This window comes from Lithobates pipiens, unplaced genomic scaffold, assembly GCF_037356315.1.
Source record: "Lithobates pipiens isolate NorthernLeopardFrog02 unplaced genomic scaffold, aLitPip1_a1.2 Scaffold_19, whole genome shotgun sequence".
Lineage (NCBI taxonomy): Eukaryota > Metazoa > Chordata > Amphibia > Anura > Ranidae > Lithobates > Lithobates pipiens.
In genome coordinates, this window is record NW_027507764.1 from 14,260,619 (window position 1) to 14,278,858 (window position 18,240).

An 18,240-nucleotide genomic window follows, 5' to 3' on the forward strand; every position below is an offset into this window, starting at 1 on the left:
TGTGTGTGTGTGTATGTGTATATATATATATATATATATATATATATATATATATATATATATATATATATATATATATATATATATATATATATATATATATATATAGTGTATTACACATACTCAAACTATGTCCATACTGTGGGGTGGGGGAGGAAGTATTTGACCCCCTGTTGATTTTGTACATTTGCCTGCTGACAAAGAGACGATTGGTCTATAACTTTAATGGTCGGTTTATTTTAACAGTGAGGGACAGAATAACAACAAAAATATCCATAAAAACGCACTTCAAAAAAGTTATAAATTGATTTGCATTTTAATAAGTATTTGATCCCCTTCACAAAACATGACTTGGTACTTTTTTGGCGAATCCCTTGTTGGTAATCACAGAGGTCGGGCGTTTCTTGTAGTTGTCCTCCAGGTCTGCACACATCTCAGGAGGGATTTTCTCCTCGCTCTTCTTTGCAGATCCTCTCCACGTCATTAAAGCAGAGGTCCACCCTAAAGTGGACCTTCCGCTCATTGGAACCCTCCCCCCCTCTGGCGCCACAATTGGCACCTTTCAGGGGGAGGGGGGTGCAGGTACCTGTACAGTACAGGTATCTGCACCCACTTCCGGCGTAGATTCTGCAGAAGGTACGCCCCTTTCCGAAAGTCCCCCGCTGCCTGCTGGGAAACACATGGATTCCAGAGGCAGCGGGGACCATCCTTATTGCGCAGCGCGACTCGCGCATGCGCAGTAGGGAACCGGGAAATGAAGCCGAAAGGCTCCACTTCCTGATTCCCATACCCAAGATGGCAGCGGCAGCACCCGGCGCGGACTCCCGCTTTAAGGTTTCCTGGCTGACGTTTGGTAACTCGAACCTTCAGCTCCCTCCACGTATTTTCTATGGGATTGAGGTCTGGAGACTGGCTAGGCCACTCCAGGACCTTAATGTGCTTCTTCTTGAGACAATTCTTTGTTGCCTTGGCCGTGTGTTTTTGGGTCACTGGTGGAAGACCCATCCACGACCCATTTTCAAGGCCCTGGCTGAGGGAAGGAGGTTCTCACCCAAGATTTGATGGCACATGGTCCCGTCCATCGTCCCTTTGATGCAGTGAAGTTGTCCTCTCCCCTTTAGCAGAAAAACCCCTCCAAACCATAATGTTTCCACCTCCATGTGTGACGGTGGCGGATGGTGTTCTTGGGGTCACAGGCAGCATTCCTCCTCCTCCTCCTCCAAACGTTGAGTTGATGCCAAAGAACTTGATTTTGGTCTCATTTGACCACAACACTTTCCCCCGGTTCTCCTCTGAATCATTCAGATGTTCATTAGCAAACATCACAGTCCTGTACATGGGATTTCTTGCTCAGGGGGACTTTGCCGGCACTGCAGGATTTCAGTCCCTCGCGGTGTAGTGTGCTACCAATTGTTCTCTTGGTGACTATGGTCCCATCTGCCTTGAGATCATTGACAAGATTCTCCCGTGTAGTTCTGGGCGGATTCCTCACCGTTCTCCTGATCATTGAAACTCCACGAGGTGAGATCTTCCATGGAGCCCCAGACCGTTATATTGTGTTTCTTCCATTTGGAAATAATCGCACCAACTGTTGTCACCCTCTCACCAAGCCGCTTGGCGATGGTCTTGTAGCCCATTCCAGACTTGTGTAGATCTACAATCTTGTCCCCGACGTTCCTTGGACAGCTCTTTGGTCTTGGCCATGGTGGAGAGATTGGAATCTGATTGCTTCTGTGGACAGGTGTCTTTTTTTATACAGGTAACAAGCTGAGATTAGGAGCACTCCCTTTAAGTGAGTACTCCTAATCTCGGCTCATTACCTGTATAGAAGACTCCTGGGAGCCAGAAATCTTGCTGATTTGATAGGGGGGGTCAAATACTTATTTCACTCATTAAACTGCAAATCAATTTATACCTTTTTTGAGATGCTGTTTTCTGGATATTTTTGTTCTGTCTTCTGGCCTTGCTTCTGCAACATAGACTGTCTGTGTTGCAGCAGGAGGTGGCAGTGTAAGGAATAAGGTGCTGACCCACCCCCTCCCCCCTCTTTATATTTGCTGAGAGCTTAGATGACACAACAGGTGAGATAACCAGACACTGCTTCTGAAACATAGACTGTCTGTGCTACACCAGAGGAGAGTCATTTGAGGGCCGAGGCCTGTAGCCCCTCGGCCATTCTGAGTGAGGCCTTGCCACTGCAATGTAGGCTGTCTGTGTTGCTCCAGGAGGTGGCAGTGTAAGGAGTGAGGATGGTGACCCCCCCCCCCCCCCTCATTATATATGCTCAGAGGTTAGATAACCAGACTGCTTCTGAAGCGTGGACTGTCTGTGCTACACTGCAGAATGGACCGGTGACCCCCTCCAACATGAAACAACACCCAGGGTTAGATATTCAGGGGTTCCCCCTGCAACTGTCTGACCATTATGAAGCCCAGTGTCTCTGCCTCCTTGATATTTGCATAACTCCTCCCACTGCGTCAGGACTGAGGTATCTGTAGAGGAGGAGTCCTGAGGCCGGGGGGGGGGGGGGGTGTGATATTTTCAGGAAGCTGTGTACAGGCCCCTCCCACCAGCCATGCGTTCCATAGAGAAGCCAACAGTGATGACATCACGGGATGTAAAACGGAAAATTGAATACTTAACCTTTTCGGCATTTTCCTGATGCCTGTCCATGGCAGAATACGTACATGGCATGTGTAGGATGCCACGGAGGTGCCAGGAACATAAATGGTATGAAAACGGGTTTTATGTAAAAATGTTGGTCGCACATTGATGGGACTGTGATGGGAAAATAGAATATTTTGTGTCCTCTGAATACCAGATGAAATGTTCTGGTGATGACATTCCGAGATGGTCGGCTCCCATGCAGCCATTGGCCGACTCTTGGAGGCGACGTCGGTTGTGGAGTGCAGTACTCCTCCCAGACAACCACCCCCCTCCAATGGGAGTAAAGCAAAGGTGGCATCCAAGGCCCTTCCAGCTGTGACAGGTTCTCTTTAAAGTAGTTGTAAACCTCAGACATGAAATGTGAACAAAGCATATCCCTCTATAGTGTGCACTTATCTCAGTCCAGAGCACTGAGGGGGATATTTACTAAAGGAAAATCCACTTTGCACTGCAAGTGCACTTGGAAGTAAAGTCGCTGTAGATCTGAGGGGGACATGCAAGGAAAATAAAAAAAACAGCATTTTAGCTTGCACATGATTGGATGATAAAATAAGCAGAGCTTCCCCTCATTTCAGATCTACCCCTTACATCAGGGGTGCCCAACCAGTGGCCTGGGGGCCACATGTGGCCCGTGGGGCCCTCTGATGTGGCCCGTGACCTCCTGCTCTGGGATGGCGGGTTGGCAAGTCCAGATTGTGGAATACCAACCCACCATCTCAGAGCAAGAGTGTTATGAATGAAGCCGGCAGACGGTAGAGGAAGCAAGTGGCATAGTACAGCCAAGCCACAGGCGCATTGCACTACACCCTCAGTGTGGGTAAACCATGACACCGCAGTGTGAAGGCAGCCTTAGGCTGCTTTTTACACTATTGGTTCCAACACGATCAGAACCTCTGTCCCCTTCCGTCTGGGAAGATCTTATCTGAGGGCCCATAGAGTTGAGTGGGTTGTGTCATATCTGCATATGTGGAGTGGACTTGGACCTGTCATCCGCCCGCTCATTGTGGCCCGTGACTAGTTACCAAGTTGCTCAAGTGGCCCTCGCTCTTCAAAAGGTTGGGCACCCCTGCCTTAGATTTAGAGTGACTGCACTTCTAAGTGCACTTCCAGTGCAAAGTGGATTTGCCTTTTGTAAATAACCCCCAAAGTGTCATTTCTGTTTGCTGCCTCCTTCCTGTGCTATCAGTGTGAGTCACTTCTGACATGTTTTCCTGACGCCAAGAGAAAAACGGTGACAAGGGACGGAGCTCCAGTACATCCTGTGATTGACAGCCTCAGCTCTGCTTCTATGTAAAGAAGGGGGGGGGGGGGTCCCTTCTCTTCTTTTGTCTTGCCTTCTCTTCTCTTTTGCCTTGCCTTCTCTTCTCTTTTGCCTTGCCTTCTCTTCTCTTTTGCCTTGCCTTGCCTTCTCTTCTCTTTTGCCTTGCCTTGCCTTCTCTTCTCTTTTGCCTTGCCTTGCCTTCTCTTCTCTTTTGCCTTGCCTTGCCTTCTCTTCTCTATTGCCTTGCCTTGCCTTCTCTTCTCTTTTGCCTTGCCTTGCCTTCTCTTCTCTATTGCCTTGCCTTGCCTTCTCTTCTCTATTGCCTTGCCTTGCCTTCTCTTCTCTTCTCTTTTGCCTTCCCCATTTATTTATTTTTTCTCTTCCCTCCAATCGGCTCTCGCGCACCTCTGCAGAGTAACTCCACTCCCTGTTTTCTGAAAGCTCAGACAAGCTGTATAAATTCAGCACTTTGGCTGTAGAGAATTAGAAGACTGCAGATAAACAGGTACACGTTATGTAGAAGGGTTTGTTTCATCTCTGTGTATCGACCTGAGGCCAATCACTTCACTGGGGATATGGAAGGTTTTATAGCCACTTTAATTGCTGATGATCAGGAAGGCGAGTGTACACAGGGTACCCAGGAAAGCCGTCTTTTTATTCTGGTGGATTGATTTGATTTGAAACGTCTCTGAATGTGGAGGATTTCTAGTTTGCTCAATTTTATTTATTTTTTTTAAATTTTATAACTTTTTTTTTTTTTTTTTTTTTTGTGTTCCAGGCCAACATGTCGTTCAGCACCATGTCTCGAGGTCGGAGGACGGCTCTCTCCACGCTGGGCGTAGTACTGGCTGGGGGAGCCGGCTTGGCATTGGCACTCCACAGGTCCGTTAAAGCTTCTGACCTGGAATTACACGCTCCCAGCTACCCCTGGAGCCACGGAGGGTTCCTCTCCTCTCTGGACCACGCCAGGTAATGTCCGCCTTACGTCTGCTGCAATCAGGTCCATCAGAGTAGAGGAGGAAGGCTGTGCAATGGCCGCTCTGCTATGGATCTGTATAACCATCTCCCTCATAGAACTTTTAACCACTTCAATACCGGGCACTGTCACCCCCCCCCCCCCCCCCCCCTCCCAGGCCAATGTTCAGATTTCAGCACCGTCGCACTCTGACAATTGCACGGTCATGCAACACTGTACCCATATGACCTTTTTTTTTTTTTTTTTTTTTTCTTTCTTTCTTCACACACAGAGCTTTCTGTTAATGGTATTAACTCACTGCTTTTTATTTTTTTTCTGAATAAATTAAAATAAATATCAGAAAACAAGCGTTTTTATTTCTCATATCAATTTTTGCAAATAACTAATCTTCCTAATACATTAAGGCCAAAACTAATTCTGCTACATTTCTTTGGTAAAAATAACCCAAATCCGTGTATATTATTTAGTCTTAGCCCTTGTACACACGGTCGGACATACCTACCACAAAATCCATCGGATTTTTTTTTTTTTTTTCCGACGGATTTTGGCCGAAACTGGTGTTGCATGCACACGGTTGGACAAAGTTGTCGGAAAATCCGATCGTTCGGAACGCAATGACGTTATTTCGTTACGACGGGACTACGTTCAGGCTAGTAGCCAATAGCTTTTGGTGTAGGAATTTGATCTGAGCATGCGTGGCACTTTGTCCGATCGGAATTCTCTACACATGATCGGACCATGTTGTCGGAAAATTTTATATTCAGCCCTCAAACTTTTGTTGGTCGGACATTCCGACGGAAAAAGTCAGATGGAGCCCACACACGGTCGGATTATCCGAAAAAACACGGTCCGATCGGACATTTTCCGTCGGAATGTCCGTCCGTGTGTACAAGGGCTTAGAGCTGCACGATTCTGGCTAAAATGAGAATTACGATTTTTTTGCTTAGAAGATGGATCACGATTCTCGCGGCTTAACATCCTCTTTCAAATTAAAACAAAAAACTACTGTTTCGTATTTTTTTATTTATTTTTTTATTCGTTGAAGTGAATTTTTTTCCAAAAAAACTGCATTTGAAAAACCGCTGGGCAAATACAGCATGACATAAAATATTGCAGCAATTGCCATTTTATTCCCTAGGGTTTCTGCTAAAATATATATAATGTTTGGGGGTTCCAAGTAATTTTTGAGCAAAACTCTTTTTAACTTCGAGTCAGAAAAAGATTTAGACTTTTAAGTGGTTAAATTTCCTGCATTTACAAGTTGTTGAAAATTTGGCAGATTGCCCAGATTATTTACACAGAAGTTCTAACCCTTTGATCTAAGAAGGAAGCTTAGTTACAATGTTGCAAGTTAAAAAAAAAAAATTGTCAGACTGTTTTCCTTTGACAGCTGAGTGAGCAGATAGTTTCTCAACTTCTTTATATTAAAGCGGGGTTCCACCCTAAAGTGCAACTTCCGCTCATTGGAGCCCCCCGTGTCACAGTTGGCACCTTTCAGGGGAGGGGGGTGCAGATACCCATTTGCACCCACTTCTGGGCATAGACTCCCACGGGAGTCTATGCTGTTTCCTGTCCCGCCGCGCTGTCTGCTGGGACACACACGTGTCCCAGAGACAGCGCGGACCATTCCCATTGCGCTGCGTGACTCACACCTGCGCAGTAAGGAACCGGAAAGTGAAGCCGCAACGCTTCACTTCCTGATTCCCTCAACGAGAATGGCGGCAGCAGCCGAGAGCCGATCGATCATTCTCGGCTGCCGACATCGCTGGACCCTGGGACAGGTGAGTGTCCATTTACTAAAAGTCAGCAGCTGTAGTATTTATAGCTGCTGGCTTTTAATAATTTTTTTTTTCTAGTGGAATCCCTCTTTAACCACTTCCCGACCAGCGCACGATGATGTACGTCGACAGAATGGCACGGGCAGGCATATTGGCGTACATGTACGTCCAATCTTCAATGCTGCCCTGCGGCGCGCTCCCGCGCTGATCGGGACCCCCGTGAGTCCGGTCGCGGGACCCGCGGACTCGATTGCCGCGGGCATACCTGCGATCATCTCACGGGATGGCTGAATGGAGAAATGCCGTTGTAAACAGCATTTCTCCATTCTGCCTAGCAACTAGTGACGCTGATCTCTGCTCCATGTGATTGGAGCAGAGATCAGTTTTCACTAAATGAAAGCCCAGCCCCCCCACAGTTAGTAACACACCCCTTGGAACACTTAACCCCTACACTGCCACCCACTGGTTAACCCCTTCACTGCCAGTGTCATTTACACAGGAATCACTGCATTTATATAGCACTGATTACTGTATAAATGACAATGGTCCCAAAAATGTGTCAAAAATGTCCGATGGGTCCCCCAAATTGTCGCAGTCACAATAAAATTCACTGATTGCCGCCATTACTAGTAAAAAAAAATTATTAATAAAAATGCTATAAACCTATCCCCTATTTTGTAGACGCTATAACTTTTGCGCAAACCAATCAATCGCTTATTGCGATTTTTTTTTTTTTTTTTTTTTACCAAAAATATGTAGAAGAATACGTATCGACCTAAACTGAGGGAAAATGTTTTTTTTATATATTTTTTGGGGGATATTTATTATAACAAAAAGTAAAAAATAATGCGTTTTTTTTTTCAAAATTGTCGGTCTATTTTTGTTTATAGCGCAAAAAATAAAAACCGCAGGGGTGATCAAATGCCACCAAAAGAAAGCTCTATTTGTGGGGAAAAAAGAACATCAGTTTTGTTTGGGAGCCACGTCGCACGACCGTGCAATTGTCAGTTAAACCGACGCAGCGCCAAAACGCAAAAAGTGGTCTGGTTTTTGACCAGCAAAATGGTCCGGTCTGTAAGTGGTTAAAGAATCGGCAACATCTGCAGGAGAGATGGTCAGAGGGGGTGAATCGAGATCACGATTTTTTTAAACGATTAATTGTGCAGCTCTATTTAGTCTGTAGGAAAGTTATACAGACTTATACAGAAGTTATGCAAACTATGGTATATATAGTATCTAAAAATTGACCAATCCTGATGTACTGACGGCCAATCTCATTTCTTGAGGCCGGAAAACCTCCAAATATCCCTCAAATGGCCCCCTATTTGGAAAGTAGTCAGTCGGGGGTATTTAGTAAGAGACATGGCGAGTGGTGTGTTTTTATTATTATTATTATTTTTTTTTAAGTTGTAATTTTTTTGTCACAATTTTTTCGAAAGATGGCTTACTGATAGGGGCTGGGGAAGACCCGGCTGTCATGATGCACGTTGGCACCCATGACAAATTTTAGAGGCAGATGAATTGTCCTAAAAAACTATTTTAGGGTCTTAGGAGCTAAATTGAGGAAAATGTCCTCCAAGGTAGTATTCTCCAGAAATACTACCGATACCTCGAACCACACCGGAAAGGCAGAGACAGATTAGGGAAGTAAACAAGTGGCTGAGGAGCTGGTGCAGTGAGGAGGGGTTTGGGTTCCTGGAGAACTGGGCTGACTTCTCGGATGGTTACCAGCTCTATAGAAGGGACGGACTGCACCTAATTGAGGAGGGTGCGGGGTCAGCTGGGAGAGAAGATGGCCGAAAAGTTAGAGGGGCTTTTAAACTAGGCGACGGAAGGGAGGGTTCGGATGTAGAGAGAGCCAGTGTGGAATAAATTCCAGAGGGTAGTATTGGGGGCATAAGTGATAGGTTGACTAAAGCACGTAAACCTGAGGTAAGTATAGTAACAAGTCCTATTTGCAACCCCAGAGCCACCCAATAAGCAGATAGTATGTGTCCGGACTTGTTCACTAATGCCAGGAGTCTGGAGGACAGGATGGGAGAACGAGAGCTGCTGTTGTACGAGGAGGATTTTGATTTTGTTGGGGTTTCAGAGACTCTTGGCTGGCAACTATTCAGGGGTATTCCCTATATCGCAGGGATAAAGGGGGAGGGGTATGCCTGTTTATCAAAAATGATGTACAAGTGAATGTCAGAGATGATATCAATAAGGGAGCTAAGGAGGAGGTCGAATCCTTATGGGTAGAGCTACAAAGACAGGAAACCAAGGGAGAAGTAATACTGGGAGTATGTTATAGGCCCCCTAACCAAAGGGGGGAGGGGGAGGTAGACCTCCAATCACAATTTGGAATGGCAGCAAGGGTGGAAAGTGTCGTTATAATGGGGGATTTTAATTATCCAGACATGGACTGGGCAGAAGGTGACGTCAATACCTGCCCCCCCCCCCCCCCCCGAAAGGTGCCAAATGTGGCACTGGAGGCAGGGAGGCGTACGAGTGGAAGTTTCACTTTTGGATGGAATTCTGCTTTAAGGTGACAAATCCTTCTGGTCCTTAAAGCGGAGTTCCATCCATTTTAAAGTCTTCAGCTCCAAAAAGGGAATCTGCCAACTCAATTATCGGACACTCACCTTTCCCATGGTCCAGCGAAGTGACGCAGGGAGCCTCGTTCCTCTATGCGGCCCTGGCATTGTTACTGTGGGCGCCCGGCTGTGGCTTCACAAGCCCTGTGATTGGCAGGACACTCTTCTGGGACCTGTGACGTGTCCCAGCAGAATTCAGGGAGGGGGAGAGGTGATCTTCCTTGTGGCAGCTGGGTGCCCGCGTGGAAAAAAAAATGGGGTACCTGCTCCTCCCCCAAAAAAAAGACATGTCAAATGTGGCATGTCGGGGGGGTCACCTACACTTAAAGTGGAAGTTCCATTTTTGGGTAGAACTCCGCTTCAATTGGTTAAGCCAAGGGCTGAAGGAAAGAAAATCACTCGGTTCCTCCTCCTGCTCAATCGGGTTTCCCCGCCATCGGAATACAATGAACAGAACAGCAAGGTCAACCCAGGAGTTTTTCAGAATATAGAAAAGGAATGTCATAGTGACCGAGCGAGTATGAAAAAGCACGTAATACACCATTTATTGATTGTTTATGATGTGGGTTTAGTGACACTTTATTGCTTCGACTGCATTAAAGTAGAAAAAAGGTGTGGCCTTTCATAGTAATTTTAAACCTGTGAATGTAACCCTGTCTGGAGTTGGACTTTAACCAGTTCCCGCCCACCGTATAGCCAAATGACGGCTGAGTGGGGCTGCTCTACTTCTGGGAGGACCTCATGTGACCTCCCATTCTTGCTACGCGTGCAAGCCCTGGCGATCGGTGGTTAGCTGTGCCCGTAGGACATGGCACATCACCGACTGAGTTAAAGCGGAGTTCCACCCATTTCTGTGTTTTTTTTTTTTTATTTAAAGGCAGCAGCTACAAAAAGTGTATCTGCTGACTTTTAATAAACAGACCGATTGCGGCTTCACAGCCGGGTGCGCACTGCACATGCACGAGTCACACTGCGTGTTCTGAATGGCCGGGGAGCTGGGTACTTGTCAAAACTAGGTACCTAAAAAAAAAAAAAGACAGACATACCAAATGTGGCATGTTGGTGTCGGTAAAGGTTCATGTTTTTTCACCTTAATGCATTCTCTGCATTAAGGTGAAAAAACATCTGTCAGTGACCGGACTCCCAGCCCCCCCCCCCCCCCCCCCATTTTACTTACCTGAACCCTCGAAGTTGACCCACAGGAACGCACCGTCTCTCTGCTAGGGGGTTCTTGGCTGTTGATTGGATAGATTGATAGCAGCGGCACCGGCAAGGTACCACCGAGACCCCCCCCCCCCCCCCCCCCCGGGAGTGCGCTTCTCGGATGTGGGGAGGAGCCGCAATAGTCATCGAGGGGACCCCAGAAGACGAGGATCAGGGCCACTCTGTGCAAAACTAATTGCACAGTGGAGGTAAGTATGACATGTTTCTTATTTAAAATAAATAAAATTTACTTTTTGCAATATTTTGCAATAGAACTTTAGTCAGAAATTGAATCCCTTCAGGCTGAACCCTTTTGCATGTTTAGCTATATAAGACATTAAAAATTAATGCCTGTACTGTTTAAAATCCAGTAATACATTGGATCATCCCGCTCTGCACATGCTCAGTTACTCTCCCATTTTTAGCAACTGCCGACATTGTAGATGCCGATCTGCTGACAGTCTTAAAGCAGAATTAAATTCTTCTATCCACAGCCAAGGCAGCTGCATCTGTTTGATCTGCGTTTGCCATGGTGCTGCTCATCATTTGTTATGGCACCAAGCAAATGAGACAGCAATCCCACTGTGTTTCGTCAGATTAGGTGACCCATCAGAAATTGTAACGGAAGTGACGTTCTGTCTCCGCCATCTTGCTACACCCCCGCACTCCTCCACAGCAAGGATACAGTGATAAGGGGGCAGGCATTTCACACTGATTTTTAACAATAAACTGAGTTTTTATATAGTGAAATACAGTACATAGAACTCCGTCTGACTTTTTAAATGTTGAATTTTAAAAGCAGCAGCGAGCCCGCTGATCTCACACGTTTGCTAATCTGACAGAACCCCGCTGCTTTTAAAATTCAACATCTAAACAGTCAGACTGAGTTCTAAGTTCTGTATTCCACTATCTAAGCTGAGTTTACTGTTAAAAATTTAAAATGCGAAACTCTGGTGGGTGTAACAAGATGTCCGCCTGCCTGCCATCTTGCTACACCCCACACTCCTCCACAGTAAGGATACAGTGAGAAGGCGTGCAGGGTGTAGCAAAATGGCGGCGACGGAATGTCACTTCCGTTACAAATTCTGATGGGTTGCCTAATCTGACGAAACACCGGCATGGCGAGAGTGTAAATTTTTTCTTTTTTAAACTATTAAATCGATGGGTTTTGTTACGCTTTATGATTTACTGCTGCTCATAGGCTCTGGGCTTCGGCAAAATGTCAGCCACCAGCAAGAAGTGGGAGCAAGGGGGGGTTGGGCACGCGCGCGCATCGCTGAGGTTGAGACACGGATATCAGTCCAGGCACGTGGTGGATCCAGACTCCGTGGTCGGGATGACGCAGTGGCTGGACTGACATCGGTGATGTCAGCAGAAAACGGGCTTCAGTCAGCTCTCGCTCTCTGCAATACGGGTCACAGGAGTGCAAAACTCATTGCACTTCTTCTGTGATCTGTAGCAGTACGGCCAATCGCACTCAGGCTGGACTTCTCCTTTTTAATAATTATGCTACCAAAATGAGTGTACTGTAAATTGCCTCTAAATTGTTCCTGTTTCTTTTTTGCTGGGGGGGGGGGGGGGTGCCATTTTGTTGAAGCCAAGAACCTTGAGCAGCAGGGGAAGCGGAACTAAACCCTCCTATGCTTTTTCAGCCTAGGAAGCCGCCATCTGTTTGATCTGCAGCTGCCGTGGTGCTGCACAAGTGATCGTTTATTCACCACTGCATTTCCTTTTCTTTTTTTTTTTGCTAAACAAAAAAAACCTGAAAATTTTGAAACATTTTTTTCGTATTTTGTTTATAAAATTTTGCAAACGGGTAATTTTTCCCCTTAATTGAAGTGCGCTGATAGATGACACTGGAGGGCACAGAATAGCAGTACTGGTGGGAATTTATGGGCCCGATGTCCCTCTAACAGAAGTCGGTTACCGGCTTTCTTTTCTTCACGCTGACAGCATAGTTCCAGCTTGTGTGTGCGCGCGCGCACACACACACACCGTACCTGACCGATGCCTCTGGAAGTTGGAAATCGCTGTAATAAAGACTGCTGCTACACCCCTGATCCGGTGCTCTTCGGATCCTGCCCTGCTGCGTTGTGAACACAGGAAGTCCGTCACTTTGGATGGGCACCATTTATAGAATGGTTTTTGTTTTCTAAATGAATGCAAAGCATTCGCTTAACAAAGTGGGGAGGTGACGTCACAATCTACACCTCATCCAATCAGAGAATGCTTCGCATTCGTTTGCCGTAATCTGTGTGATGTGCTTTATCCCTGTAATGATATCTGTTGTTGGCAGCTCTGTTCCTGACCATTTGTTTTTCTCTGTGCAGTGTCCGGCGGGGCTATCAGGTGTACAAGCAGGTGTGTGCGGCCTGTCACAGTATGGACTATCTGGCCTTCAGGAACCTGGTTGGTGTTTCCCATACAGAAGCCGAGGCCAAAGCCTTGGCGGAGGAGGTGAGATTTTTGCTGTTCTGCATCTTCTGGATTGGAGGTCCTCAAATCTTGTGTGTACTAACATCACCCCCCCACAGCCATACACATCAATACTTGTAGAGTGTAGTGATGGAGAAGGGATCCGTCCTGTCGGCGGACTGCTCCCGCTCGCTGTTATTGTGAAGATAACCAGCAGACTGGAGGGGGGCTTAACCGCTTCCGTACCAGCCGCTTTCACCCCCTTCCTGCCCAGGCCAATGTTCAACTTTCAGCGCTGTCACACTTTGATAATTACCCAAATGACATTTTTTATCTCTTTTCACACGAGCTTTCTTTTGATAGTATTAAATCACAGCTGGCTGTTTTTTATTTATTTCTTTGCTAAACAAAAGAAAAAGGAGATTAGATAGATACATACATACACACATTTTTTATTCTTCCTGTTATAAAATTTTACAAATACAATTTTTCTTCTTCACTGCTGGGCGCTGATGAGGCTGCCAGTAGTGTATTTAGGCTTTGTGCTGCCCTAGGCCTGACAAAAACACATGCACCACCTAATTTAAATATGCCCCACCCCTTCCTGTCAAGGCCACACTCCTTGCTGCTTGGGACCTGCCCTGAAATTTTTTGAGTGGGGACACTCGTTCTGGGGGCCGAGGGGGAAGGCAATGGATTCCTTTCTTTGCATAGATTTCCTCTCACTTCCTCTTTGGCTATGGTGCAGGAAGTGAAGGGAAATCTCTGCAATGGGACAGGGATGATGAACCATAAACAGCGTAAGCCGTCGAGTACTCTTTCCGTGCTGACCCCCTGCAAAGTGCTGGCCTGGGCCTTGTCGGTCTAGGCCAGGATACATCGTTGGAGGCTGGGGAGCTGATGAGGCTGCCCTGCTGATCAATGTAAATGTTGCCCGTTACAGGATCGCTGGGTTATAGGCTTTCCGATAAGTGGCTTTGTTTACAGTTGAGCTGTGATTGGACACAGCTGATCACATGGTAAAGGGCCGCTGTGATTGGCCCTTTACCTCGATCTGTTATCAGCTAGTGCGCCTGATACATAGGGTTCTGGGAGGATATCAATAGATGCCCTCCCAGAACCCGGATGCCCGCGCTGTAGCCGTCATTTGGCTATTGTACGGTCGGCAAGTGGTTAAGCAAGCCATAGAGGTTTTGATTTTTCTTTCCTGCAACCACGGATCCCAGCAAAGAAAGTTGCATTATTTCCCCATCAATGCAGTCAGTGGTTGGGGGAATCTCTCCCACAGTGCTATTGTGGTGTTCTGTTGGTTGAGGGAGGTGCAGGAAGCCTTCCTTGCTGGCAGAACACGATCAGTACTACTAGTAATGTAAAAAATCTGACCGGCAGGTTGAATCAAAGTTGATCGATTTGGCTACAGCCATCCTGCCCATAGATGGATCAAATCTTGGCTGGTCCCTGCTGAACTTCACCAAGATTTGATCCATCCATGGCCGACTTTGCTCTGCCTCCCAACTTTCATTTATTGCAATGGAGAGGAAGCTGTGTGAGAATTCTATAGCCTGCTGTCGGGGATGAGCGCGCTCGAGATGGACAGCCCTATCGTTTTCTCTAATCTCCCGCACTGAAACGATTGTTCATCTCGCTAAAACGTATAGGAAGGTACAAAACATAGTCTGAGGATAGCGGCTGCAGCTCTTTAGTATGCTCCCCCTGTATTCTCTCTGTATCTTGTAACGTCTTTTGTTTGTGTTTTTTTTTTTCTTTCCAGTTTGAGATCTTGGACGGTCCTGATGACAACGGCGAGATGTTCACTCGTCCAGGGAAACTGTCTGACCACTTCCCCAAGCCGTACCCCAACCCCGAGGCAGCTAGAGCAGCCAATAACGGCGCTCTGCCCCCTGATCTCAGCTACATTGCCAACGCCAGGTAATGAGGGCTTTTTTATTGTCTGTGTGAATACATTCACAGTGCAGCAGAGGCACACTGCTGGTTTTACCTGCTCTGTGGGCACTGGATGGCGTCTGCTTAATACATATATGCTCAAATTTTATCAGACCATCCATGAAAATAGTTGTTTTACTGAGAAACTCCCTCCAAAAATCCCAACTACAAAAACCTAAAGCAGGGATATGCAATTAGCGGACCTCCAGCTGTTGCAAAACTACAAGTCCCATCATGCCTCTGCCTTTGGGTGTCATGCTTGTAGCTGTCAGTCTTGCTGTGCCTCATGGGATTTGTAGTTCTGCAACAGCTGGAGGTCCGCTAATTGCATAAGGTGGACCTAAAGGATCAATAATACAAGTTACGTAGTCTGATTGGAAAAAAAGACCATCTGGTTCAACCAATAAAAGGGGGGGGAAAAAAAATCTCCAGGAATTTAGCTACTTTGTAAAAACTGCAGGCCTATCATGGGGTTAAGTCTAAATGCGGTGCCTGCCGCCTCTTAGACTTATCTTTTTTGTTATTCTCATCTGACCTCCTTTATTGTGCTCCAGGAAGAGCTCACCGTGGGTCCGAGTTCCTTCAAGAGCAGAGTTGCTGTAAATGCTGTGTCTGCCCATTCACAGAAGCCTTTGTATTATGTGAACCCATTCACAAAATACAAAGGCTTCTGTTAATGGGCAGCAGAATGGAGGGGCAGGCATAGGTTCTGTGTGTAAGATAAATCCCGAAGGTGACATGTACCTAGTTGGACTTAGACCCTATACACACTGTTAGATTTTCTGCAAATTTTTGTCTTCCGATTCACCAAAGCCATATAATATGAGGCCAAATCTTAAGAGTTTCAATTTGTATGCAATAAGGCAGGCCCTTGTACTACATGGTTTTGGTAAATCTGAAGACATCGGCAGAAAATCTAATGGTGTGTATGGGGTCTGCGTGTTACTAAATCCAGGAGCCTGCATTCACTATATCTGATCTCCCACAGTGCACAGAACATGGAAATGCAATTATTTTATTAAATATAAACTGCTAAATACCTTTTCTCATTTGCCGTTAGAGCAGTCTTGTGACTTCTATCAGTGTCTGGTTAAAGCTTATATGAGGAGTTTTCATTCTTCTCTGTCCTATGAGGATGCAGGACCTCTGGCTAGACAGTGCTGATTGGCCCTGTGCTGATCACATGCACCCTCCCAAGGAAAAAAAAACTCTCTAGCAATACACACCAAACTGAGCATGTGCAGCTTGTCCCCTAGCATCTCTACTATTGGAAAATATATTGGGGGCAGTGGAAGAAGGGGAGGATAAGAGAAGACAGGATTAAACAACCTTTTTACACAATACAGAAAATTAACTCCTTAGGTTCCACGCTGAGTATAACAAGCTTGCTTTACTGCATACACAGCCTGATTTTACTGTTGTGGGTTTAGTAACACGTCTAATGAGGTGCCTTCCTCTTCATGGACTTATCTGTGGTATTCTCATCTGACTTCTTTATTGTGCTCCAGGAAGATAAGTTCCAGAGCGCCAAGGTTGTTCACTGTGGTCTCAGTTCCTTCAAGAGCAGAGTGGCTGGAAATGCTAGGTCTGCCCCTCCCCGCCTTCTGACAATTCACAGAAGACTTTGTATTATGTAAACTCATTCATAAAATACAAAGGCTTCTGTGAATGGGCAGCAGACTGGAGGGGCAGACATAGCTACAGTGTGTGAGATAAGTCACGAAGGTGACAAGCACCTAATTGGACTTAACTCCTAGTGTGCTTTAAGATTTTACATGTTGTCCAGCCCATTATGTTCAGTTACAGGGTATCTTATATTGGCTGTGCAGTGTTGGCTTTGCAACACTGCATCACTGTGAACGGGGACTAGGCAGGCACAGCCAGCACACTACAACAGGGCGCTTCTCAATACAGGCAGCATTTGCCAGGCCCGAGCCTCCTGCTGACTTTTATACCCTGGATGTAGATCTGAAGAAGATTGGTAAGAGACTGTAGTTCTCCGAGCACTGTGAAAATCCTGCTTGATCTGACTGTAGAGGATTATAAGAAATATGTATCTGTCTCAGATTATACTACACAGTGCGGACTTTGTGACTTTGTATTGCAGGCATGGAGGGGAGGATTATATCTTTTCCCTTCTCACCGGATACTGCGATCCCCCAGCCGGCGTCACTATGAGGGAAGGCCTGTACTTCAACCCCTACTTCCTGGGCCAGGCTATCGGTATGGCGCCTCCTATCTATAACGAGGTGCTGGAGTATGAAGATGGTAAGTAGTGCCGGGTTGTAATCGCTGGTGTGTACATATTGGGCCCGTACACATGTCCTCATCTTGTGTCTGTGCAAAAGTGAAGCCGCAGCCATATTTTTATTTAATTTTTTTTTTCACAGCTGCAGCAATATGGCAAATAGTTTGTCTTCAATTGGTGATTCTCTAGCTGCTAAACGTGATTTGCGGAAAATTTCTGGTAGTTCTCAGGGCATACCTGGATGATTGGTGGCCCCGGGGACCGGTTTGGCAGTTGCGGTGGCTGACCACAGAGATAAGCTGAGGAAAGATGGCCTCAGCTAAACTCTATGGTCTAGGCCAGGAGGTCTCCAAGCTTTGTCCTTCCAGTTGTTCAGGAACTACAATTCCCATCATGCCTAGTAATGTCTGCAAATGTCAGTTTTAGTCCCCTTTCACACAAGTGGACAGTATGTCCGTATTTCATCCATCCGTTTGCAGATGAAATACGGACATACATGCATCCCTATGGGATAGCGGGTGTCTGCGGATGAACATCCGCAGACACCCGCTACTGTCCGATTCTGCAGACGGAGGAAAATCCTATTTTTCTATCCGTCTGCAGAGCGGATCGGATGAACACAGACAGACGGTCCGTGCTCGTCCGATCCCCCATAGAGGAGAGCGAAGATCTGACAGGGCGGTCCCTGCACAGTGTGCGGAGACCGCCCTGTCCGCCGCCGGCTCAGTGGGGACAACGGAGCGATCCCCGCTGAGCGAGCGGATCTTTACGGGGCGGATCATTACTGATCCGCCCCGTGTGAAAGGGGCCTTACAATGCCTCGTGGGACTTGTAGTCTGGAGGGCTGCTGGAGGGCCGTAGTTTGGAGATCCCTGCTATAGGTCTCTAGGAGGACGGGAGCGACTTTTTTTTTTTTTTAACTCCTCCGTCTCCCCCCATGCTCATGCGCAGTTGTGCCCACAAACTGTGTTCACACCACACGTGAGGTATCTCTGCAAATCTTGCAGCGAGAGCAATAATTGTAGCAGCAGACCTCCCTAAATAGGTACAGTGAGTCAAATAGTATTTGATCCCCGGCTGATTTTGTATGTTTAGACACTGACAAAGAAATGATCCGTCTATAATTTTATTGGTCAGTTTATTTTAACAGTGAGAGACAGAACAGGAAA

General features: G+C 46.5%; 1 protein-coding gene across 2 annotated transcripts in view; it reads left to right on the top strand.

Moving 5' to 3' along the window:
* The window catches only part of CYC1 (cytochrome c1), a 39,681-nt gene that overhangs the window by 8,281 nt on the left and 13,160 nt on the right, over positions 1-18,240 (top strand). For both annotated transcript variants that reach the window (XM_077490546.1, XM_077490545.1), the window contains exons 2-5: positions 4,707-4,897; positions 12,795-12,921; positions 14,651-14,808; positions 16,931-17,091. In XM_077490546.1, coding sequence (XP_077346672.1) covers positions 4,707-4,897; positions 12,795-12,921; positions 14,651-14,808; positions 16,931-17,091 — 637 coding nt within the window. The remainder of the gene's footprint in view (positions 1-4,706; positions 4,898-12,794; positions 12,922-14,650; positions 14,809-16,930; positions 17,092-18,240) is intronic.